A 27484-nucleotide genomic window follows, 5' to 3' on the forward strand; every position below is an offset into this window, starting at 1 on the left:
TGGACTCTACGGAGTCTGGACTTTACGGCACATTTTGAATCAAACTCCAGCAAGAGAAGCTGAATCCTGCAAACACTCATGGACTCGTAAATAAAGACAGATCTTCCCGCTGAGCTCCATAGAACTGCTGTTGTTCTCTGTGCCAACGGCTTCGGTCTATAGTCTCCTGCAGGGATTATTACCCAGCATGCCTCTGTGTTCAGTAACGCTCTGCTTCATTTCAGTTCACTCTTTTGTTTATTGTTGGGTCAATGGTAAAACTTGAAGGTGCAGCAAAACTTTAAAGGTAAAATAAATTGCATTTTTACTTTAAAATGTTTGATAATCATTGAAAATAATTTGTGAAGAAGTAACAGTTTTCTTTGTGTTGTACTGCAGTGATACCTACTGAAGTGAACAAGTTAACTAAATCCTTCAGGCTTGTGATACCAAGTGACACCACCAGATGGTGTTGTGGGTCAGTCTATTGTAGGGTGTTGAGCCCTGGTCCTGCTGGGCTCCGGTCCGCCATCTTCAGCTCTGGTTGGTCTCAAGTAACAGCTGGTGCAGCAGGAGGACAGGGGATCTGCAGGAACAGAGTTGGACACCACTGCTCGTGTGTCCAGTCCAGTTGTCGACAACTGGCGGCCCGCGGGCCAGAAATGGCCCACCAGTAATGATATGTGGCCCGCCAGATGAAAATGTGAGAAACCTGTGTCACAGAGGCAATATCACCAAACATGGAGTTGCCAGTCACAAGCTCCTCCAGACTCACAGCATTTTAACTTCCGGGATGAGGGAAAAGATTGAGCTCTGCCCAGGGTCTAGTCTGTCCTCCGGCCACCAGGGGGCCTCATGGCCGAACTAGCTCTAGAAAGAAGGGATTTCTTAGTGCAGAGGGAGCGTTGCACCAACGCTTCGTGTGTGGACGCAGGAGAGTAGGTGTGACACCGATCGAGCATCAGTACATTTGGCAGCTGGGGTCACCACGGGGTTACCATGGCGTCACCACGGGGTCACCAGGGCGTCACCATTGGGTTACCATGGGGTCACCACGGGGTCACCATGGCGTCACCATGGGGTCACCAGGGTGTCACGATTGGGTTACCATGGGGTCACCACGGGGTCACCATGGCGTCACCATGGGGTCACCAGGGTGTCACGATTGGGTTACCATGGGGTCACCACGGGGTCACCATGGCGTCACCATGGGGTCACCATGGGGTCACCATGGCGTCACCACAGGGGTCACCACGGCGTCACCATGGGGTCACCACAGGGGTCACCACGGTGTCACCATGGAGTCACCAGGGCGTCACCACGGGGTCACCATGGAGTCACCAGGGCGTCACCACGGGGTCACCATGGAGTCACCAGGGCGTCACCACGGGGTCACCACGGTGTCACCACGGAGTCACCAGGGGTCACCACGGGGTCACCACGGTGTCACCACGGAGTCACCAGGGGTCACCATGGGGTCACCATGGGGTCACCACAGGATCCCCACGGCATCACGTCTGGCCCTTACAGGTGTGCACATCCACCTGCTGGTGGCAGTCGCGGCAGTGGACGGCGCAGCACCAGTGGAACTTGCACTCGCACTTGGTGGTGCGGCTGATGCGAGAAGTGTCGTAGCCTCGGCCGCAGCACATCACCTCGCAGCCGTCCACGCCACGAGACGTCCGGTTACACACTCGTCCTCCGGTCCCCACCGAACCTGCACAACATCCGGGACATCCAGAGAAAACAATGTGTTAGTCAGCTGGGTGGTTCTGATCAATGATCTACTGTCATTTACAGTTTAATTTACCGCTGCATCAGAGCGACACAGGCTGAATGCTGGGAAGTGAGCGAGGGGTTAAAACCTCCTGGACGGTGCTGCTTGCTGCTGGGCAAGGACCTTTATGGTTCTGATGCGCAGAAAGGAAGAAAAAGCTCAGAGCCTCGGGGAATGTGACTTAGCAGTATGTAAACCAAAACTGGGCCAATCAGGAGAGTTGTGGCGGTCGCTGGAAGCCAATGAGGGCGAGTGAATGTCTGTGCAGTGAAGATGAGCTGGGGGGGGGGGGGGGGGGGGGGTTAATATGATGAACGCTGAATGAAAGAGAGATGAGAGATTAATGATGGGAGGCATCAGCCTGCACTCTCACACTTCATCAACTGCTCATTTGTGAAGACAGACACACACACACACACACGCACACACACACACACACACACACACACACACACACACACACACACACACACACACACACACACGCGCACACAGAGTGCAGACCAGATGAGATGAGATGAAGAAACAGTGAGAGAGGGTCATGTCTCCAGACGACGGTTTAAATGACTTGCTGATGGCGATCCATCATTTCATCTGGTCGTCCATCCAGCCCAGTCAATGACTGCAGTGATACATCGAAAGATGCTTCCATTGTCTCCATGATCCTCAGTAACATCCTTTAGTAATCAACTACAACAACCACACTTTCAAATAAGCCTAAAGATGTGATGACATCATGGACAACAGGCAGAAGAGGTCAGCTGTGATCACAACCTCCAGAGTTCAACCAGTCCAACATTTACCATCAAACCGCTCAAATGTGTCTAGACGACCTTGCAGAGAGTGAAAATGACAAAGACATCAACTGTATAGTTTAATAAAGTTGCTGTTGTCCCTAATCTGTCCACTGGAGGCACCACAACACCTGGACAGGGACTGTACACATGAAGCAGTGAGAGCTTGTAATGTTGGCAAAATGGCTTCAACTCATTTCCCCAGACTCTGACTCAGACTGAGGTTCAGGAGATTCTCACTAAACCACCGGGACGGATGTGCAGCAACGCAAACACATGCAGATATGTAGTGTGTGTGTGTGTGTGTGTGTGTGTGTGTGTGTGTGTGTGTGTGTGTGTGTGTGTGTGTGTGTGTGTGTGTGTTGAGAATCCAGTGCCATCTCGAACGGCGTACTGGAATTCACATTCATGCTTGGCTCGGCGTTCCCTCACCAGGTGATACGTCTGGACATGACCAGAAGCCCCGCCCCCCTCTAGCTGGCAGCGAGCCCAGCCATCATCCGAGGTATGCTGCACCGCTTGGGGTGACATCACGGCCACAGCTCCCCTCATGCCCTCCTGTAGCCCCCCCCCCCCCCCCAGTCCTCACTGTGTCTGCTCATTGAATTAAGATGAGGCGGCACCGAGAGACGAGTTTAGCACTTGAGCCCTGCCGGCCGAGAAAAACTGATTTCACACTTTAAAGAGGCACCAAGGGGCTGTCTCACTGTCTCTGTGGTGTGTGTGTGTGTGTGTGTGTGTGTGTGTGTGTGTGTGTGCGTGCGTGCGTGCGTGTGTGCGTGCGTGCGCGTGCGTGCGTGTGTATGTTTATTTCCTCACTCTGCCGACATGTACACTGTCCATAAAGTTTCCATGTCTGTTGTAAAGCCTTAATTTGAGCTTCATCAGGAGGTTGATAAGGAGATTTCACCTTCATACTGAGATTATAACTCTATTCTTAGAGATTATACCTCTATACTGAGATTACACCTCCATACTTAGAGATTATACCTCTATACTTAGAGATTATACCTCCATACTGAGATTACACCTCCATACTTAGAGATTATACCTCCATACTGAGATTATACCTCCATACTGAGATTACACCTCCATACTTAGAGATTATACCTCCATACTGAGATTATACCTCCATACTGAGATTACACCTCCATACTTAGAGATTATACCTCCATACTGAGATTACACCTCCATACTTAGAGATTATACCTCCATACTGAGATTATACCTCCATACTGAGAAATTATACCTCTATACTCAGAGATTATACCTTCATACTGAGATTATACCTCCATACTCAGTATTGGCTCAGGAAACATGGTCCTTGATGAGGGATGCTCCCTTTCCTACCGAGGCATTGCTCAAGGTGGGAGGCGGTGTGGAGCTCCTGACAAGCTGGCAGCCATACTGTTGGAGTTTTGGTGCAGAGTAGTAATTTACAGTCAATAGAAACATGGACTTGCCTTCACACACTGTTAGTCGGGATCGGATTCTCTTCACGTCTGAATAAATACGCGTCTTCAGTCATCTTAGGATACTAGATCCATGGATACATGATGAAACAGTTGCAGGTCATGGTCACATTGTTCAACATAGAACATATTGTCACCATTTTTCATCTTTTGTGTACCTGCCTTTAAATTTGCATGGAAGCGGACCATGGAGTCTTGACTGGGCTGGAAGAATTCCTATATGATGTGGATCGATCGCAACATCATTGAGATGAATGTGAGAAGATGCAGCCACAGAGTAACTTCAGTTGGAAGGACTTCAGCTTGACAGAATCTGAGGTGGACGACCTTCACACTCCTGCTTCTTCACTCATTCGTTCGACTTCTATCAGCCATGAAGGGACGTTTCCAGATGAAAGCAAATGTTTGTCTCATTCTTCTGTGTGATTGTGTTTGGAGGAACCTTTACAGTGCGCTACAGTCACCGCCATTTCTTTAAAAATATGTTGAACAAACATCTTATAAAACAAAAGCCTTCATCCTGCCAGCCTCTGTTTTCTGAAGAAGCTTCATCCTGCTTTTATCTTTCCACATAAACAAGTCTGACCCTTTGAATGAAAAGCATGAATCCATGAGCAGGTCTAACAGACTCCTGCAGTCATAAAACTGAAGCAGTGTGACGCCGCTGATCATCTGTACTGCTCATCAAAGCCACGACACGCCGACCATGTTCTGGTGGATTCGCCCTCACACTGGGAACTATACTGCTCCTGCGACTCAATTACACATTTCATATTAAATCACACCTCGTACTTTTCAAAAGTACTGCAAGAGACACACTCACTAATCAATCCAATCCAGTACATGTGACTGAAGATTAAAATCTGTCTGTGCTTCTCACACTGAAAACAACACATTCTCATGTGATGTGAGAATGTGGAGTGTGTGTGTGTGTGTGTGTGTGTGTGTGTGTGAAGGTGATTTATAATGATGTGTGTTGCTCTCAGGTTTCAGCCTGTAGAGGTGAGTAACGGCTCTTAAAGTGGCCGACACCTGATCACCACGGATCATCTGCTGCCTGACAAGCATCACACACTGCAGGAGTCGTCCTGGTGGGTTCACAAGATCAGCCTTCAAAGCTGTTTGAACCGTGTAGAGGAAGAAGACTTGAATTGAAAAAACCTGTATTTAAAAAACACAAATATCAATGAAATCCATGTTTATCATCCTCATAGAGGAAAACAATGGTTTGCAGACAATCACACAGCGTGAAGCCACACACAGGTCACACACTGTGATGGGCTCTAAAATCAACACAAGATCACATACAATATTAAAAGTTCATGATCAGACAGTCCTCCTCACCAAGGGAGCACAGGACCTGCCTGATTCCCCACACTCAAATAAAACCAGTCAATTTTTTGGTGAGTTTATAAAAAGTGCGTTCCACCTCAGGCGAGCTGTGATCAGACCTTTAAAAACATGCAGAGGATCAGTAAAACCAACACCTGAGACCTGGTTCTTCCTGCTTCGCCAAATGGAAAGTTTTGCACACGGAAAGATGAAACTCAATAAGATCTTTTTTGTTTTGTATACTTTGGACCATAAACAAAAAGGGGGACAGAAAAAGCCTCTGCCAGATTCTCCACCAGCCTTCGTAGAAGTGTATAAAGACTGGTCAACCTGGGACGGGACACTACCAGATGGTCAACCTGGGACGGGACACTACCAGATGGTCAACCTGGGACGGGACACCACCAGATGGTCAACCTGGGACGGGACACCACCAGATGGTCAACCTGGGACGGGACACCACCAGATGGTCAACCTGGGACGGGACACCACCAGATGTTCTACAGTTTCAGGCTCTGAACAAAAAGAGCAGTTCTCCCCAGTGCTTGGATCCAGGTGGGCTCTGTATCTGTTGGTAGCTACCGCTCCATGCATCACCCTCCACTGGAGGTCACCCATCCGATTTTCCACGGGGGGTTTGTACAGGACCCGCCAGCTCCCTTTAGGGCATGGGTCTCAAACTCCGGTCCTCGAGGGCCACAGCCCTGCATGTTTTCCATGTCTCCCTCCCCTGAATGTCCTGATGGTTCATCACCACCTTCAGCATAAAGCCAGATAACGAGCTGCTCATTGTAATCAGCTGTGTGGAAGCACATTGTAATCAGCTGTGTGGAAGCACATGGAAAACATGCAGGGCTGCGGCCCTCGAGGACCGGAGTTTAGGGGAAGAATCACCACCAAACAAACCAGTCCACCTCGACTCCCTCACTCCAGGCAGCGACTGCAGATTCAGGACCTTTCACACAGCTGCTGTACAGATCCTTCCCAGGCCAGGACTGGAGGAGGGCCAGTCTGGGAGTTGTAATGGTCAGTAGTTTCCCCTCCTCTTCCTCCCATTCTGCCACAGCAGGACGAACCTTCAGGGAGGGGAAAACATAGTCTTCTTCTCTACTCCACTGGTCAGCACGACTTTTGTCCTGCGTAAAGGAAGGAAGGAGCAGGAAAAGACCGCCACACCTCCTCCACCAGGCGCTGGACCACTCTGCTGGACCGAACCCCCATCATCTCCGTCAGCTGCTGCGTGGATGTCCGAGCCAGATGACCCACCTTTGTGCCCATCTGGCAGTCGGAGACACACCATCTTTCTCCCCCGAGCCTCCGATCTCTCCAAAGTGAAGAAGATGAAGGATGTAGGAACATCTATGTCCCTCAGAGTTGTGAGCCTGGCTCAGACCAAGGCTCCTTTGGCTCTCTCCTGTAGAAAAGACTTTTGAGAGCAGCAAGCCAGTGTCAGGGTCAGAAACATTCTGCAGTCCACTAATTTCTGCTTCCAGTTCTTCAACAGCCCTCTGAATCCTGCTGTGGAACAGGAGGTGTACTGCTGGAAGAAACTTCTGATCTGGACCTTCCTACCTCCCGCCACCGACTGAGAGAAGAACAATTATCTTTTTTTGATGCCCAGTACTTCCAGAAACAGTTAAAATTCTCACAAAAATTAAAATCATTTCAAAGATTAACATAAAAATGCCAAAAGAGCCTGTTTTTCTATTACCAGATAAAAAATAGCTCTGCTCAAACTAGATGGTGATCCGTAAAACCAACAGGGACAATGTGTCAGTTCACAACATGAGTGAGAAAAGAGGCAGACATATCAAATCTATCCAACCTGGCTGCGTTGATTTGACCATCCACTACTTTGACCCACGTAAACTGTACATCAGAAGAGTGTTTATTCCTCCACACATCCACCAGGTCAGCCTCCGTCACCAGCTGAGAGAGGAACTGGGAGGACTAGGGGTGGGGTTCTGCTCCTGTCCTGTCCACACCACCAACTGGACAACAGTTCCAGTCTCCTCCCATCACTACAGTCACACCTTGACCCATATTAGTCACCACGGCCTTCGGTGCATACACATTAATAAAGCAAAAGCTTAAATCATGAATTTTCACTGTGACCATTAAAAGTCTACCTATTTCTATTTCTAAACTTGATCAAATCTTTACGTTAAGATGAGGAGAAGAACAGATGACGACTCCAGCACCAAGATTGGAGCCGTGACTCAGTACCTGCTGGCCTTTCCACCACAAACCCGTCTGTTTCCATCAAGTGTGAGTCTCCTGTAAAAAGACTACATCTATCCTTTTCTGTCTGATTGCCTCCATCAACAAACCCCTTTTCTGTGCACTTCTACCCCATTTATATTTAGTGAGGTGACTGTCAAGGCCATCAGAGGAGGAGAGGAAAAACCAGAACAGACACAGAGAACCAACAGATAAGAAAACACCCCGTGAAGTATGATCATGTTACAGTTATTTAGAAAGTGTCATCTTTTTTGCCCTTTTGTGGCCCTTTAAACATTTTTTAACTGCAGTAACATGTTTTCTCAACCGATAGCGCTTTTTCTCATCCTGCACTTCTGTGCTGACTGATTTTTGAAGAGCGCTGACAGTCCGGACGAACTTTTCTGCACTAGGAGAGTAACTCCCCACATCAACCTGCGGACCAAGAGTCCTTCAGAAACTCATTGATCTCATCCAAGGAGTAAATATCAGAGTTCTGAGAGACACTGTCTGCAAGTGATGCAGTGTCAGAGTCAACCTCATCCTCTGAGTCCAGTCCTGCAGCCTCTGGAGCCTCTGGAACCTCTGGAGCCTCTGGAGCCTCTGGAGCCTCTGGAGCCTCTGGAGCCTCTAGAGCCTCTGGAGCCTCTGGAGCCTCTGGATCCTCTGGAGCCTCTGGAGCCTCTAGAGCCTCTAGAGCCTCTGGAACCTCTGGAGCCTCTGGAGCCTCTGGAGCCTCTAGAGCCTCTGGATCCTCTGGAGCCTCTGGAGCCTCTGGAACTTCTGGATCCTCTGGAGCCTCTGGAACCTCTGGAGCCTCTAGAGCCTCTAGAGCCTCTGGAGCCTCTGGAGCCTCTGGAGCCTCTGGAGCCTCTGGAACTTCTGGATCCTCTGGAGCCTCTGGAACCTCTGGAGCCTCTGGAACCTCTGGAACCTCTAGAGCCTCTAGAACCTCTGGAGCCTCTGGAGCCTCTGGAGCCTCTGGAGCCTCTGGGGAAGCCTGACCACTCAGGGTCTGCAGTTCCTCCTCCATCTCAACACACTGCACAGTACGACACACTCCTCACCTGTTCATCAGTACCAGTCGTAGCTTTCCCTGCATTTTCTGTTGGTTCATTTTCTTTTCACACTTGAAATTTTATCCTCCACTCCCTCTGCCCTTTTCTCCGTCTGCACCAACTCAGCTTCAGTCACACTGGAGTCAGTGGCTGCAGCACCCCGAGAACCCCACGCACCTGCGGGGCCGGAGACCCCCGGAGCTGTGGAGCACCCCGCCAACCCGGACCCACCAGGAGTCGCAGTGCGCCCCGCCACCGTGGAGGCAACCAGAGCGGCAGCCACTAGGAGCCACCCGGAGCCACCCGGAGCCACCTGGAGCCACCCGGAGCCACCCGGAGCCACCCAGAGACGGTAGCACCGCCGGCAGCACCGCCAACGCAAGCCACCGGTGCGTTTGCGTTTTGCCGCCGCGGACATGCGATCGTTTTTATGGCCCAGCTCTCCACTCAAAGCATTTAAAACTCCCAGAGGTTGCGTACACCATGTAGACACCCTCCTCATGCTTCACCCGGAAAGACACATCCAGTGTCTGAGTGGCAGAGTCCAGGAACATGAACGCTTGTCTCCACAGAGACTGGACATGTTTCAGCTTTGGGTCCTTGCAGTCCAGTCCAACAGGACGGAAACCACTTGTGAACTTACCGAACCTCCTCAGTTCTCGCTCCAGAGCCTCAGTGGAGATGAACGGGGGGACTCCGGACACGGTGATCCGTGTGGACGGTTCAGCCAGCGGGGACACTTGAGTAAACTCATTTATAACAACTCCGCTTTCAACAAGATCAGCCACAAACTTTGCGTCCTTAAAGAAAACCACCACTGCTCTATTCATACGAGAAGCGTAGGTGATGTTCTCATATCCACCTGTAGCACCTGCTCCACCGTGGACACCAACCGGACTCCATGTCTCAGAGACACGGGAGACGCCTCAGAGGACGCCATCCGGTCCACGAGACATGGAAAAACTCACAAAAAACACCAATGAACTAAGTTTAAACTAAACACACACAACCAAAACCGCTTTTTTTCAGTAAATTAAATCGCCCTCTTCGCTCCCTCTCAGATACACGTCCACACGTGAAAAGAAGAAGAAGAAGAAGAAGAAGAAGAAGACCCCCCCCCCCCCCACAACCCCCCGCCCCCCACAAACAAAGTGATTGTGGTTTCTGCAGATCACACAGGATGACCACACTGGAACACAGATTATCAGTAAAACTGTCTATAGGTAGTAAATCTCTGTTAATTGACATTTATTATTTGCAAACTGCCTCGCAGTGCTGAATATGCTGATATATCAGGTCAAATGGTTTTTGGTTTATTTTCTATTGCCTGAGTTGTTTTACCTCTTTTTAATGGCCTTAATGGGACTTTAACAAATTCATGAATTACATAAAAAGAAAACATTGCTATACACACAACAGTGAAAGTTCCTTTCAGTTCCCCGATAGAGACTCTGAAATGTTGTCAGAGTTTTATCCTGTTATGAGGTCAAATTAATTGTTCGATCTTGTTTCCATTGCCTCCGTTGGCCCAGACATTGATTTGGTAGGGAAAAATAAGATGTGTCAAATGTAAACTTCCTCATCATGTGTTCATACATCCTCTACTGAAAAGTCATTCTTTACAGATGGTTGTGTTGTTATTTTCCTGATCCGTCTCAGTTGAGAGCTTCATGGTGGAGCTCTGGTGAAGATGGAGGTGTATAAATGGACAGATGAGTTTAATATGGAAATAAATGATGAAATCTGGGAAGAGTGTTTACGTAATGTGCAAAAATGTTCAGTTAACACCAGACACAACCTAATACAGTTTAAAACACTCTACAGACTCCATTATGCACGGGAAAGAATTCACAAATATCCTGACATCCCAGCAGTTTGTAACCGATGTAAATCCCAGGAAGGTACTCTTGCACATTCTTTCTGGGCATGTAGTAAACTTCAGTCATATTGGAAGTGTAATTTTCAATTGTACTCTGATGCTTTTGTGAGACTTTGGCTCCCAGCCCCATGGTAGCGATCCTGGGGGCCACAAGTGTCCTTTCCTCTGTCAATAAACTTGAAAGAAGAGCTATTCAATTTTGGATGGTGATTGCAAAATAGCTAATTTTACATGTTTGGAAATTGGATTCTGTGCCTTCATTTAACTTGTGGCTGGGAGAATTTTCAAATACTTTACACCCTGAAAGACTGAGATTCTATAATGAAGGTAGAGGAGAAGTTTGATGAAACATGGGACCTGACAATGAATTATCTTAAGAATGTGAACTCCTGGGATTGGCTCGTGTATAAAACCTCACTGTGTGATTTTGTTTATTGTCGAATTCATTTATCTCGACTTCTTGTAGGTGTTTTTGTTTATAGTACCCATCCTTACTGTGACCTTTGGATTTAGTTGTTGTTACCTTCGATGTGTTGTGTTCTGTATTTTATGTGTTCTTTTCTTTCTTTCTTCTATCCCTCTCTCTTTATCTTTCTTTTTTGAAAATCAATAAACATATTTAATAGAGAGCAGATTGTTTGTGGCCTCTGGATAAAACAGGTTTCACAGCACTGAACTAAATGATGGTGAAGATCTTGAACAGAAGTTCAGAGTGTGTCCGTATTCCCGTTTGGTCCAGAGCAGAGTCGCTTCAAGGAAAAACTATTTTGTTTCAGGTGACGTGAAGACGACCAGAACTCTGAACTAACAAGCTAATAAGACCTCAGAACACTATGAACTGTGATCAACAGACCTAGGATCAGTTTCCTGGTTTAACTGATCCAGACTCTTTGGATCCTGATCACCGTTACAATGAAGCAGGTTATCAAATCTCTTTTTCAACCCAGACCTGTTCACATGAAAGGGGCGGGGCTTGGAGCGTCTGACCAATCACACACTGAGAAACTCTGCAGAGCAGATTACAGATTACTGAAGGAGCAGTTAATCTCTGAGATTATGACGAATTAAAACACATCCACCAGGATAAAAGCAACACTGCTGCTGCAGCCAAAGCCAGAACATTCCTGATTTGTTAATGCTGACTTGTTAATGCTGACTTCATGAGATTATAATACATAAATTAATCTGTGATGTAAACAGACAGTGTCACACATTGATCACTCAGTTTCACTTTGTTTCAGCAGAAATGTGTCGGGCTGAACTTCCTCACTGCTCTTCTTTTAGTTTAGATTTTCCATCCAGTTGTTTTGAGGATGAGTTTCTCTTGTGTGAGTTTTTTGTGTTGGAATATTAATTCATCACCGTGACGACAGGAGTAGTTCTGGTTCCATAAATTCATGTTTGTGCAGTTCTGTCAGGTGAGATCATTAACCTTATTATTCCAGATCAACCCTTGTGGAGAAAAACGGACTTGGAACAAGTCAAGAACAAAAAACCCCTTCAAAACCTCAGTGACCAGGATTTACTTTATCATGTCAAAAAGATTGTTCTAAATTAATTTATCAGCACTAAACCTGTGCACCAATCACCGTCATTTAAGAATGGGTGGGTCGTTTTCCCAAGAGATCTGATTGGTCAGGAGGCGGAGCTCTGACCTCTTGTTGAGATCGTACCCTTCTCCGGAACAGGTTAGATGTTCATCATCAGTTACCAGGGAGATTTATCCTGGTGAGAAGTGAGCGAGTGTCGTAGTAGGAAAACCCAGGGTTAATCCTCGAAGTTATCTTGATAAGAGAAAATCCAGCGTCATAGTACAGGCCTCTGGGCCCCTTGAAAACGTGGGTCTCAGTTCAACCGCTCAGCACAAACGATCTTTCTAGCAGGCGGGGTGAGGGAGCCTGACGTAGCGCTCAGTGCATTCTGAGTAGTAAACAAACAAAGCTAACAGCGTCAACCAGAAGAATTTGACACAGAAAGAAAAAGTTGGAAAACATCTTGCAGGCAGACATGAAATAGAGAGGAAGAATTAGTGAGCAAGAAGACGAGTCATCGATATCTGGTCTGGAGACGATATATCGTGGTTGTTTTAGCCACGAGCTAACTAGCCAAGCCACCAAGGGGTAGAGTGGCAGGACTTCTACTTTTGGTATTGACCAATCAATGAGCCGCGTTTCTTCTTCACTTCCTCTCTGGCCAGTGTCTGTGTCAGGTGACAGCGCCCCCAAACCAGCAGCTCTTGAAACTGCGTGACATTTTGGTCCGGACTCCAAAGGGAATGTGAACACCACCAAATAAAGTAAATCGTCGGTTCCCCTCCCCCGCGACCTGACCGAGTCCTGAGAGCACTGGGCAGTTTCAAACTGTGTGTGAGTGGAAAAAGTGTTGGATGGACAGGAGGTGGAGCTGACTGAAAGTTACTGTTTACCTGAGTCCTGGTCCCGTATGCAGTAGTCCGGCGAGTCCTCGAAGTAGACCAGGTCGTTCTTGCTAGGACGTTTGAAGTGTGTGTGCGCTGCAGTGAACCCGGTGCCGTACTGGTTCACCGCAACCTGCACGGCGCCGTTGTACCTCTTCCTTAAATGTTCGCCAGTGCGCCGGAAGTCCGCCATGGCCAGCCAGCAGGTGCGGACGCTGCAGGAGCCACTGACCCCGTGACATTTACACTCCAGAGTCATGAAGCGCTTCACGGCCTGCAGGCCACAGGCAGGGAACCGTCACGGGACAGAAATACACACTCCTGCTCAGATCTGGAGATTCTGCTGGAGATTCTCACCTTCCTGCCGGCGCGGTTGTTGTGCAGGTTCATGAGCGCCCGGCCGTCCCTCTCCTTCCTCTCCTTGGCGTCCACAAACACCTGGCTGAAGCGCATGGCGTGCTCCACGTGGTCGCTGCAGCCCCCCCAGCTGAATGAGCCTTTGGCGTCCCGTGACGAGCCCTTCTTGGTGGGATCGCAGGAGCACGAGTCCAGCTCGCCTTGGCTGCAGGCCCGGGCCAGCGTGTAGACCACCCCGGCCGAGGAGATGGCGTAGACGAAGGCCACCTCGCGGCTGCCTGCGTGGGGAACAGCACTTCCTGTCACCGGAGGAATCGTCGCTTCAACTTTGAATTTGAAATCACATAATACAAAAAAGAACAATCTCTGCAAAGAATCAAATCTTCAAAGAGCACAATGTTAGATCTGTTCAAATGATTAATGAATAAGAAAACAACAATCATGGAGTATTCTGAAGATTTTACTGCGTTCCAATGTCCAGTAAGGAACACTCAGTCCAGGGTGGAAAACTACAGTGGTCCCTCACATTTTGTGGCCTCGCTGTTTTGTGGATTTCCGCGCACAGTGTTCTGCATCATGATTGGCTAAGGGAGAACCTGCACATTGTATTCTGTGTCCTGATTGGCTAAGGGACTGTAGACCCTTGTCAATCAATCTTCATGCCGTGTCTCATGTACGCAAATGCGTTCGACTTGAAAATACATATTGCGTATACATCAATGTCTGATCGATACCAGTGTGACTCTGAAGTGCTGTGTGTTTCCAAGTTTTGTTCCTGACAAACCCACAATGCTGACAAAACGTTCTGCACCTGAGGTCGCAGCCAAAAGGCAGAGGTATGTTTAAGTTTTAAAATCCACGAAGGGTTGAACTTTGTTAGTGTTTAAACAAGAGAGAAATGTGAGAAAATGTTCATTCCTGATTGAGAAAAGTGTATAAAGTGTGTGGTGACGGGTTTTATAGCCTTGTTTTGGGTCATTTAGACTTTTGAGTTTTCTTGTTGGGAATAAAAATGAGCTTCTGTTTCACCTACGCCGGCGTCTTGAGGGATCCTCTGAGCCAAACGTTATTAAATGTTTGAGGCTTTTTTTTTTAAAGCTCTCAACAGCAGCCATCCAATATCTTAAAAATAAAAATAGAAAAACCAAACTATTTGAGGGTTCATCCTCACAGAGTGTAAGAGACTCTGAAAACTTTTCAAAGATGCTCTGACTCTGTATTAACGTGAGAAAAACACTCAGGCTGCGTTTCCATGGAGACAAGTGATAGCTGCTACTGCTCAAGTGCACCACGATCGTCGTAAATAGTTCTTCTGCACATGCTCAGTAGATGGCCAATAAGAATAATGGCGGCCTTTAGAGTGTTCATGCTCTCCGAGGCCTTGGTCGTTCTACAGTTGACACTCAAATAAATGTCTCTCCCGTCTTCCACAGATTTGATCTGATCTTTGGCTCTGTACCTTTCAGACTTGATTAAAGCAGGTTTGAAATTTCCGTCCATGTGAACCAGTGAGCAGCCACAGACCCCCGACAGGACGTCCAGGATGACGATGCCCCTGCCTCACCCCTGGCTCGTAGTACCACCTCTCACCACAAGGTGGTACAGGACAGTGATTCCAGACCGCCGTTATGAAAAAGTCCCCAAATATCACAGTGGGGAAAAACCCGGCAACACAAGCAGCCGCCTTCAGGAAGAAAGCTGTGGTCTGCCAGAAACTCCTCAAATAACACAACACATGAATTGGGGTCCGAGCAGAGCAGAGTGAAACTCTATCGGAAAAACAATTATTATTACAGTCGAGTTCCCAATAGAAGAACACCTCCTCATAGAAGAGCAGCCCCCTTTTCCAAAGACATGGAGCATGCAGAGAAACAACAAATCACTGATTCAGCGCTTTCCCTTAAAACACTGAAATGGTGCATTCTAACGCACTGTAGACTACTAAATACAACATTGTGGACGACGTAAATTTACTTATTTAAAAGTGCATAACTGCACCACGAGAAAGTTGTATACTATGTATATATATATATATATATATATATATATATATATATACACACACACACACACACACACACACACACACACACACACACACACACACACACACAAAGACACATGGTGGAATTGGCGTCAGGAACAAGCAGGTTAGACATTCAGGGTCAGTTACCAGGTGATTTATCCCAGTGAGAAGTGAGCGAGCATCGTTGTACGGAAAACCTGAGTTCATCCTGAAGTTATCTCGCTAAGAGAGAATCCAGCGTCGTAGTACAGCCCCGTGGCCTGGAGGACTGCGTGTCAGATGAACTGTGAGTGGAGGGTTTGTCTAAAGAAGTGTTCTATAAAATCTAGATGTAGGTTCATTCAATTCAAAGCATCCACAGACTGCGTTCTTCTAAAACCAGACTAAGTAAACTTGACCATACTGTTGTGTGACAGGTGTGCTACTGCAGAAGGTTCTTTGTCACAATTGTCTTTCATTGTCCAATTGAATGGGTTTTCACAATATTGTTCAACAATATGAAACAAATATTCAGCCAGACTTTACTTTGTCAATGTTCAGCAGCTGTGACGCGACGAGGCTCGTTCCCACCCACCAAACTCAAGCTCTCAACACGGCCGCAGATAAACAACTGCCGCTACACTGGAAGTCTACATCGTCCCCAAGTTTCAAAAGGTGGCTCAATGAAACACTTCTAAGATGGACCTGATTGACTTTAGGAAGCAGAACTCTGATGGTTATTTCAGTAAAAGGTATGGAAACTCTTTCTGATGAAATTCTAAATGTAGTCATTTTTGCCTGTGCTGGAATGTTGTGCCTATATTATGTGCAAACTGCTTGATTTGACGTACTGACTGGTGATTCCGACTGATTCCCACCCATCTGTGTTTATTGTTTTTGTCTTTTTTTGTTTGTTTTTGATGCTTTCTACCCAGGACCGTTCTCAAATTAGTAGCCATTGTCAGCGTTGGATATCTAGGATTATATCTCTTTCTATCATTATTCTGTGACACGACTGACTGTCCTTGTCTCTTGTATGTCATATTGAACACGTGCATTGGAAACACATCATCAGTGAGATATGAACTTCTATTGCTGTGTTTTCTGCTCAGGTAAACAGATGTTTGGTCTCCACCTGGATGGAGCCTTGTTGTGGTCTGCCAGGGGAGAGAGAGGGGCGTTTCATGTCTCTCCAGGATGGATTAACAGCTCATATTTACCAGCAGAGCCCTGAGACGCAGCCGTTATCTCTGTCCACATGTTGCTGATGAAAGGTCTGAGCTGGATCAAAGCTCACTCTGTGTTTGCAATCTCAGCAACTTCCAGGTACTTGTGGCTGTTTGTACAGAGAGGAGATGTAGAGGAGGAGGTTGTGTTTAAAAGATTCACAGAAGGAGCTTCCTGGTGGTTTTGGGGTGAAATGACACCCACTCCCACTCCCACTCCCACGGACTGAACACTAGTGTTGTTTTTAGCAGCCATTTTAGTTTTAGTCCTTTGGATGAAAATGCTCATTAGTTTTAGTCACATTTTCTATATGTGACAGTTTCCGTCACAGTTTTAGCAACAAAAGAAAATGTTTGAGTTTTGACAAATTAATTCAGGTATTGGAAATTAGAATCACGGTTGACAGGTTTCATCAAGTGTTGAGTTCATAAAACAACAGTTAACTTTAACACGTTTGCTTGATAACCAGATTGATGAGCTGGAATCTCCACTTTTCGGTTGGTGGAGATCCATGCTGCAATAAACCACATTACCACAATTTTACCTTTTTTAGATTGAGAGAGTCCCCCAGTGATGAAAACTATCTTTTAAACTGCTAATGAATAGAGAGCACTTATTAAGATTCTTTTATTAACATAGTTGTAAACAAATAGCAGAAGCTTCATTAGTCCCTTTTAAAAAATGAATGTGTTTTGGGGCTAATTTACTAGAAATGACAGTCTGAGTTTAGGGCAAACAAAAGGTTTATCAGGATTATTTTCAAACAACACAAGTCATTAATTCATTGATGAATTTAAAATGCTCTGAAAGAAACCTAAAAAAAGAAGTGCTAAAACTGTGATTCAGTCATTAATGAATATAAGGAAATGTAAACATTGATAAACATTAACAAACATGGACACGTTTGCAAAATTGTCAACACTTTTCTGTTTGTGAGCATTTAAATAAAAACTATGCAGGAGAAAGTTGAACCTGACCTAACGAGGGTAATGAGGAGGGAGCTGAGGAGGCACACCGTCAGGGATGGAAAACTCTGTAATTGTTGGAAATTAGCCCACTGACATTGACAATAAGTAGCTTCTGATCATGGTGCTGTGTGTGTGTGTGTGTGTGTGTGTGTGTGTGTGTGTGTGTGTGTGTGTGTGTGTGTGTTTCTCATAATGCTGTGCGACACGGCCGTGGGGCCCGGCTGGGAGGTCTGAATCCCACACAGCTGATTAGAGGCCCCGACATGAAACAGACTAAGTTGACGGATTCTCCTTCGCAGGTTAAATCTTGGGGCATGGGAGAGGAACATCAGGTCCAGCCATCCTCCAGCGGCAGTAAAGAAAGAGGAGAAGATGAAATCCTGCTGTAACGCGCCGCGACAGGAGATGTGGGCTGATCTCCAGTCACAGGTCTTCCTCTGATGCTTCCAGCTCACGCTGCTCCGCTCTGCACAGCTCCTTCTTCAAACCATCACTCCCCATCAAAGAGGGGAAAACTCCTGCATCCCGTCTGAAACTGTGTGTAAATCACTTCTCCTGCAGATCAGCGGGGGAGTAAACACGCCTCAAAGTGCTGGCATTGCTTTGATTTGAAGGAGGATTGATATTTCTGCCATTTCTCATCGCAAGGAGCAAAACGGAGACTTTTTCACTGGCTGGGATGGGAGCGGAGATAAAACACCAATGAGAACGGTAAAACTTGATCACAGCTGTAGAAAGCACATCTGTGAGAATTGTGATCAAGTTGCACCTGTTTTTTTTTAAAATTATGTTAATTTCATAGGCGAACACCTGAATGGAGCATTTCAGAGCCAGGTGAGGGTGACTTGAATATAAAGCACACATGGACTGTTATGAACAAACACATTTAGTGACCTTTGAAAAGGTTTTTCTAGATTAAAATCAATACGTTATTTTCAATTCACCCAAAACAGACATAAAATGAGTCATATCACACAACTATGCATGTATTAGCTCCAGAGTCGACTATTGTAACTCCCTATTATCCGGGTGAAACAATCACTGCTTAAAAAAACTTCCACTGATTCAAAAAGCTGCAGCGAGAGTCCTGACAAGAACCAGCGTCAGAGATCACATCACTCCAATATGAGCTTCTCTCCACTGGCTTCCTGTTAAATGTAGAATAGAATTGACCTTCTATTATTATCCGTCTTTTAACTTACAAAAGATTTTTACCCATGTTTACATCCCTCCCCACAATCTGCTTTTCTCTGCTTCTATCCCTGAACCAGAGCAGCAGAACGTTCCTTCCTCTGGTTCTACAGGTTCCGTCCTGTTAAAGGAAGGTTTTTTTTTCTTCTTTTCACCGTCTCCTCTACTTGCTCATGTGGAATTGTTGGTTTTTCTCTGTGCCTTCAAGTGATTGTGTTTCATTTGATGCTATATGAATAAAATTGTACTGAAATGAATGTTTACCCAGTGTGATTGTCCCGTTCAGTTACAGACTTAACCGGAAGTTTCAAAGAAACAAACCACCAAGTTTCAAAGAAAACGCTGATTCAAAAAAAGAAATAACAAATTCTTCAGAGTGGTGGACACAATACGTCACTGAGACCCGAGCTGAGACGTGGATGATGAAAGCTACCGGCTTTAGCCTCACAGCCATGCTGTCAGGGGGAGTTTGTAAAAACACCCAGAATGCAACAGTTACTGGAGAAGTTTTGGGAGATTTGACTGTATTTTGCACCACACGGTTTCATTAAAACTGGGTTTCTCTTGAGCTTGTAGTAATGTTTAGTAGTGATTGTTTGGTTTTGTGAAAATTATACATATAAATATCCATCATATGAACTGTGCACCACAACAAATATATAACGTTTAGGTTTAAAATAAAGGTTATTGTGTCACTGGTATATAATAATAACAGAAAAAGAAATTAAAGTCTCAGTGGAAATGTGCTGCTTTTCTGATAAATTACTTTTAGCATCAAAGCATTAATCCTGTGAGGATTAATAGCTGAGACCATAAAGCAACAGAATAGGCAAAATAAGGACTTTTGATTTATTTTGTTGTTTCACTGTAATTTACACTTTGTTAAAGATGTTGAGGACTGACATGTGTGAGACATGGAGTTTATTAGTTACTCATGAGATAAAGAGTTACATAAGTACAATAATCCCTCTTTTAATTATTACATCATTAAAGCAGTACAATCCCACTGAAGGAGGGACAATTTTAGTCACTGCAGATAACTCCAACAATTATTTGTTTCATTCAGACAAAACAAGTTAATTCCATTGTAAAATAGAGCTGGAAATCTCCCCGTTACAAACATAATGTCTCTGATGACAATAAAATGATGTTTTAATCCGTTCAAAGTGGAAGCAGAGCTGAATCTGGCTCTCACAGTTGTAACTCAGCTCAGTGACAGTGAAGGATCAGTCAGAATAAGTGATGAACTGTAAAGCGAGACAACATGTGGAATGTGATCCGACCTCCGTGAGGGAAAAAAACCCCACAAAGCCTCCGAGAGGCAGTAAATCAAGCCAACACTGACAATCCCAGCAATGGTTGGGCTTTGTCCGGATCGGTCACAGCGTTTGGTGGAACGTGTTTGTGGATGTGAACGGACGGCTGAGCTGAAACGTACGCGGCGGCCTGGAGATCCGTTTCAGACGAGCACAATGAGCCGGTAACTGGAGTCAGCGGGAGAAGGGGTATTCTCCCGGAGCGAGACGGACGCTGCAGTTGCTGTGTGACCAGGTTCCCACTCTCCACATGTCCACACCTTTAACACAAACTCATTTCCCAGTGGGAACCAGAGGTGTAAACTCAGAGGACGAGTTTCAGAGGATAAACACAAAAAGAAACTCAAACGTTTTCCTTTGTTTTGGGGAAAAGAGTCCATTGATATTCAACTTAGTACCTCAATAATAAACCAAGAAAAATAACTCTAGTTTCAAGGAGAAACCTTCAAAATGCACACCATTCACCCATCGAGTCATTTATGTTTTAACATCAGTGTGTATGTCTGTGGGTGTAGTACACTGATTAATCCACAAGGGGGAATAACTGCACTGACCATTAACAGATATATATATAGGTAGAAAGCTTTGGGCGCCTCAGGTTCTGCTTGATGGAAGTGAGGGTATAAGATTTCAGAGACCAACTGTGTGAAGTTTATCTGCAGTGAATCATAGATTGTTTGAATTAAACACTCGGTTTAGACTCAACTGTGTCAGTAAATAAAGGTCTTGTTTTGTAATTCACAAAGTTGGACGTCCTCTTTTTCAGATCAGTTCAGATGTTTGACCCGTCAGTCACTTCATGTATCCATCAAGTTAGCGAGAAACATTGGACTAAGCTACAACAAATAGAATGAAAAAAAAAAAGGGACTGAAATTAGTCATTTTTTTCTGTCTCATTGAGCAGAAAGTTGAGAAATCCTGTCTGTAGCAGTGTTTCTCTTCAGATTATTGCTGGGAAAAGTCTGAAACTCTGCAACTTTCACCATGTTTTCACTCATTTGCAGTCTGTTAATGTTACTTCCCTGAAATAAACACTGAAGCAGCTCTCATTTCTATTAATAAACTTGACTTTTTAATTTTCACACCACACCATTTCATCCTGCGTGCTGGCCCCGGGTCCTCTGGTGGGCCGCTGTGTGTTTGACACCACATCTGTGAACCAGGGTCTGATTCTGACAAACTCTTTTTTTTAAAAGTATTTCCCGGCTTCTTCAAAATTATTTTCCTCCTTTTAAATTAACGTCACAAAGACTTTGACCAGCAGCTCCCAGACTATACTCAACTCAGACAAAGAAAAAAACTGAAAAAACAGAATAAACCAGAACACTGCAGAACACACACACACACACACACACACACACACACACACACACACACACACACACACACACACACACACACACACACACACACACACACACACACACACACACACACACACACACACACACACAAAACAATAAAAACAGTAAACAAATGGGGAAAAACAGAAAAGTAACAAAACAAACCAGAACAAACCAGGATGGACGGAACAAACAGGAATAAACCAGAATAAACTTGGACTATTTGAGATGTGTGAAAATGGCGGCAGCCTGATGTAAGACATGATGACTTTGAACAGGAAGAAGTTATTTGTTACTTTAACCACATGAAGTATCGTCTGTAGATTTAATGAGCTCAGATCTCCTGCAGGAGACTTCATGACAAAACTACTGTGAGCGAGACGTGTCAGTTATCGTTTCCATTCATTGGCTCATTTACAGTAAACTGCCAGAGTTGAAGTGAGTCAGTGGTTTAGTGATGTAACAGTATGTGTGACACTAACAACCACCCCATCAAATCATGATATTATTCTCCTTGCCTTTCTATCACTGTCTTCAGTTTTAAATGTTTCCTCGTCCTTCTGATAGTTTGCAAGAGTTAATTCTCCGTCCTGGTTGTTGGGAGTGATCATTTGTCTGCACAGACTATTTAATTCACAATGTCTTTGGTAAAGACATTGCAGATCGGGTCTATCAGGCCAAAGAGCTGCAGGTTTGAAGATAAATCATAAAAACTAGTCGAAGAAGACCAAAAGGTTAACAGCTAGTTCACAAACCATTACATTTTAAAGGTCAGTTTTAGTTTGAATTTTTAAGGTTTATAAAGGTGAAAATAACAATACATTGAAAGATGATATTAAGAATGTAATCAAAAGATTAAATATATATATATAAAAAAGACTTTTGGTAAATACAGATGAGGATAAGTATGTTACTTCTATGTTTTATTTAGACAAGTTCACACAATAAAAATGAATGTAGTGAATGTAGTGAGAGTGACAGAGTGGTTGGTGGTGGTCAGAGAGGTCGATGGTGCAGATTAACAGCCTCTCCTCCATCAGTCTGCTCCAGAACAAACTGCATGCTCATGGTGAATTGTTGTTATGTTTTTTGTCTGTAAGTGCCTTGAAATGACTATGAAATGAAACTGAATTGACTACAACTGAATGTGACTGATCATCACATGGTCAAAGTAAAATAGAGCCATATCGATTCTAACATTTCAGAGAAATGTTTTTGAGGTGCTCACTTCCACGTTTAAAATCCAGTTAAACTAAGTGTGTATGCTCTGTCGCTCTGTTCCAGACTGGACAGATCGTTGTTCTGCCACCTCAGCACCGACTTCCACTCACTGCGCAGCAGCAGGCGTCCGAACAGGTTGTGGTCCCGGGCCGTGGTGTTGCAGTTCCAGCGGTGGTTGCGGAACTGGTGCTGGCACTCGGAGATCCACTCCTTCATCCCGGCCCCGATGGCCTGCATCACTCGGGGGTGTTGGTGGCACAGCTGGCGCTGCCGGTTCACCAGGCCGGGGATGTTGTCACACATGACCTGGGAGCCCAGGGCGCCCATGTACCTGCAGGGCAGACCGTGTTTACCCGGGATCAGCACACACACGCACACTCACATGAGTCGACAATGCAAAAGCCATGAGAGAAAACTGCTTCAATCTGAATGTTTACTGGCTGCGCACACTTCATAACCCCTTTAAAACCACAAGCCAGTCTTGTGTAAAAATGGGCTCAGTTTCTGGGTCCAGTGTGGAATTTGGAGACCAGGACCTTTAGCAAATATTAATTAAAGATTCAAGTGAAAGACAGCAAATAAAGAGAAATTAACTTATATCAGATGACTAAAGCCTGGAAACCTATCTGTCCAAATATCCAGTCCTCAACAAGCTGCAATAATAGCTTATGAAAGCCAATGGGAGATAATTAACGCCTGGATCTGTTTCTCTTTGTCCAAAAACTCATCTGATCACACAAAGATTGTTTTTTTTAAATGAAGCAAGATTCAATGATCAAACCTTGTAGGGTATTGTGCATGAATCATGACAGTAATGCATGTTTGCACTGGCTTTTGTACTTTAGTACCCCCCCATACACACACACACACACACACACACACACAACCTTGTAAGCAAAACGTGAGTAAAAGTAATTTTAAAAAGAGAGAGAGAGAGAGAGAGACACACAACACTCACCACCAGGACGCATCGATCTCGGCCGTCAGCCAGCAGATTGCCACAGAAAAGTAAAAACATAATCCACTTGGCAACAAGTTCATATTAAGCAAACGTTGGTCCTTTATGGATCTGGACGGAGCATTTCCACCAAATAAAGAAAACTACAAAACATTACAGAAGTCTACCGACCAAACGTCCCAATCGAGCTTGTCTGGCATTTAAAGAGGCAACCTGTGCGTAAAAGCGCCGCGTGGATCAGGTTCCCTCACGGTTATGAAGGGAAGAGTCAGGAGAGCGCGCTTTATTAGTCCAGCGGTGATTTTCAGGCAAGATGATGAGCGATCAGGTTGCTTTGTGCACGAGGGGTGGGCACAGTGCCGTCTCAGGAATGAGGTGAAGAAATGAGATGTCTGAGAGTATCTGTTCAGGCTGGTTTGACACCAGACAGTCTTGGCCCGCGTCCAGATCGCAGCTCCGCGGTCCGAAGCTGACGGGGAGGACTCGTCCTGTCACCACACTGACGCACAGCCCTCGCGCTCAGGGACGGGATGAGGAGGGGGGGGGGGGGGGGGGTCCCCGACTGCGGTGGCGTAAGACGCACCGACTCCGCAGAAAGTGTCCCTGCACACACAAACCGCGTTTTACGCATATGGTTGCACTTCCTTCAGTTGTTTCAGTTTAACAAACACAAATACAATGAAGCCTGTGAAGGAATGATTGAAGCAAGAGCTGTGCGTCATGACGCGCAGGTGCCACGCGCTCTTTTCACAGCTTCATCCCAATAATGTCTCAAAGTAACGACTCAGGAATGATGGCTCAGACAATTACGATCCTCCCAAAGCAGCGCCTAAAGGTGATTTGTCCATTTTCACTGGATTACTTTGAAGTCTCGAGGCGGAAAATCTGGACCATGTCACGCGGCATTTCCTCCATCTTTGATCAGGTCCGGGGGAACGAGGAGGTCCGGAGACCCTCAGCAGATGAGATTAATTGGCAAATTGGATTTTTTTTCCCATGAAGCATAAAACAACAAGGAGCTCCAGGCCGCCCTCCTCGAGACCGCTCAGCACTGTTTGCTCAGCAGCGCAGGTTTTCATGGAAATCAAATGTAATTGGAGTAATTCGTTTATTGCCTTAATAAATCTCATTAAGGTCGCTGTGGCTCATTAGGTTTTTCACAAGGATAAAGATAATATGTGATAATCAGATAGCTGTCAGAAGTCAAGGACAAATACTTTAAGGATGTGTTTAACCTGTTGGGCCAGAAACACTGAAATAATACAGTATAAAGGATCCATAATGTGGTGCAGACCCACTGTGGCCCGATGGTCCTGTTGAAATGTCCTATATTCTAGTTTTTCCAACAATTTCAAATGAGTGTCAGAGGCCCAACAACGCTGTATTCCAAGTAGTGCTGTCAATCGATTAAGAAAAAACAATTATTTGTGCAATTTTCTGTAATTAATTGCGATTAATCAAACTTTTTCTACTTTGTGTGAAGCATGTAGAATTAATCGGTATATTTATTCATGGAAAACCAGTGAATTAACGTTGACTCAACACACAGAAATCTTATTGAAATTCAAAGACTTTTTATAACTTTTTAGCTTTGAGCAGTGTTGCCAACGTTACTTTAAGAAACTAATCTGATTACTGGTTAGTCCTTTAAAAAAAAACTAAGTTAGATTACAAGTTACTTTTTTAGTTACTTTCAGCAGCTGCCGACAACCCCCCCATGTTCTGAACATAAAAATTACAACCAGTTTTACCAAAAACGCTGCTGATACATATTTAACCTTTGACCTTCATTCTTTGTTGTATTTATATCTGACTCACGCTTTTATTATCACATTTTTACTATTACTGCTGTTTATTTACCCTGAGATGTAGTCTGTTGTTGCAGGATTTATTTATTTATTTGCACTATGAGACTTCATTTATCCCCTATCTGAGAACTAAAGCCTTTCATTGATTGATTGATTGATTTAAAAAGGGGGGGGGGGCTTATTGTGATGTTAAGGTTTATTGATGATAATAGTTGGTTCCAATTCTTTTCTGTTACCTGAGCAGTCGGTTCTGTTTAATAATAAAACAGCTTTCTAGACAAGAAACTCATCTTATTGGATGCTACAATACAAAGGCACAGTGATTTGGAGAAGTAACTTTAATCTGATTACTGGTTTGGAAATACTAACACGTTAGATTAGTAGCTACTGAAAACAATGGTCTTACGAGAGTAACCGGCATCACTGGCTTTGAGTGAATGCTGTTCAACATAAAATAAGAGAAAGAGGAGAAATGTATAATTTACCTGCAAGTATTTCCTCCAGCTTTAGCAGTTTGGTGGCTCCTGGTCAGCCAATATGGAAACCTGCTGTTTAAATTCTCTTCACAAGTGTGCTAACGACTTTCACTTTTGCTTTCTTCAAGGAGTCATCAGAGAACGTTTTAAAGTGGAACTTTCTGCCTTGACAATATTCCATTGCTTGGTGTTCTGCTGCTTTGTAGCCAGGCTGCTGCACGGTAAGGGAGTTAAAAAAAATATGGAAGTAAACAAAACTGCATAAAAAAAATAGTGTAAAAAATGTTTTTATGGCTTTGTCCCACAGTGTAAAAGCAAACCAAACCAAAGTGTGAAGCCCCCGCCCCCGCCCCACATCTGAAGCCTTGATCCCACCGCAGTACCTGCCGGAGTGGAGCGGGGCGCCACCGCGCACCCAGACCAACTCCGCTGCGCCGTAAACTCCTCACATCTACAATACCCACCTGAGGGAGTGTAGACACAGTCAGATGGTGTGAAATAGCTTCCCTCTGGGCAAAGAGGAGCAGGTATGCCACCAGAAATTGGAAGTACCTCAGAGACCGGTACATGGACCAATGAGCATGCGTGGAACGCATGATGCTGTGACTCCAGACGTGGAGCATGGCCACAATCGTGTGCGCCCTGCGGACACTCGTGTACTCCGGTAGCATGTAGGGGCCTTTAGAGAGGAGCGTCTGCACCTCGACTGAAGACCTAGGAGCTGTGTAGGACAGACATTTTAATCAATCCTGTTAACAAATCAACCAGTGTGTGCAAAGCGGCATATGTAAACAACAACGGGAGGGTTTATACCAGGGGTCAGCAACCCCCCCCCCCCCCCCCCCCCCCCGCTCCGAGTCGCATGCGGCTCTTTGGTCCCTCTGCTGAGGCTCCTTGAGCCTCGGTCCCACTGCAGTTCGTCCCTGAGACTTGAGGTACGGTAAGGCAAAGCACACCCAGATCCAACTGTGGCGTGGTCCCACTACAGAGAGTGCAGTGACACGTAGGTAGGACACAGGGATGTGACGTTGTTAAGCAACAATAATGGAGCGTAGAACAAGGAAGTTGCAGGTTCAGACGCAGCAGGAGCGTCTGAACCTCGTTAGAAGACCGCGATGCTGTGGAGCGCCAAGTTTCAATAAACCCAGTCCACAAAGCAACCAGTGTGCGCAAAGCGGTGGATGTAAACAATAACGGGAGTGTTTACAGTAGATAAGATATTTTAATATTGGTGACTTGTTGAGTGACGATCGTCTCTACCGACCAGCAGATGTCTGGAGGAACGATGCTTCATACTGATGCTCCGAGCCACAGAGAGCGGCAATTATTCACTTAATGCTAAATAATCCTGAATTACACAACTGAATGACATTGAAGGCCACACCACTCACACTCAGGGTTCTAAAAACTCTGATCTCCCCCATATATCCTCCTATTTAATTAATACTGTCATAGCGACAATGTGGGGGACGATGTGTGGCCGTGTGTTGTGTTCAGTGAGTAATGGCTCCAAATGGCTGTTGAAGGTTGCCAACCTCTGGTTTATACCGTACAATCGATGAGCTATATGAATACTGCTGCTTGTCTGGAGTGACGATCTTCACTGACCAATCAGCAGACAGCTGCGTTGTAGCTCCTCCTGATGGGAGCTTTGTGCTCGGTACCTCAATGGAGGGGTGACGAAAAA

The 27484-nt window shown here is 45.4% G+C and overlaps 1 protein-coding gene across 1 annotated transcript; it reads right to left on the reverse strand.

Moving 5' to 3' along the window:
- Positions 1–1490: 1490 nt before the first annotated feature.
- Positions 1491–23596, reverse strand: wnt2 (wingless-type MMTV integration site family member 2; the record flags this gene model as incomplete). Its single annotated transcript, XM_080505591.1, has 5 exons — positions 1491–1696; positions 12937–13201; positions 13285–13562; positions 22666–22886; positions 23514–23596. 5 exons carry the CDS (start codon positions 23594–23596, stop codon positions 1491–1493), a joined length of 1053 nt encoding a protein of 350 aa, XP_080361717.1.
- Between the last annotated feature and the right edge of the window lie 3888 nt (positions 23597–27484).

This window comes from Blennius ocellaris (genome assembly GCF_963422515.1).
Source record: "Blennius ocellaris genome assembly, chromosome: 11".
NCBI lineage: Eukaryota > Metazoa > Chordata > Actinopteri > Blenniiformes > Blenniidae > Blennius > Blennius ocellaris.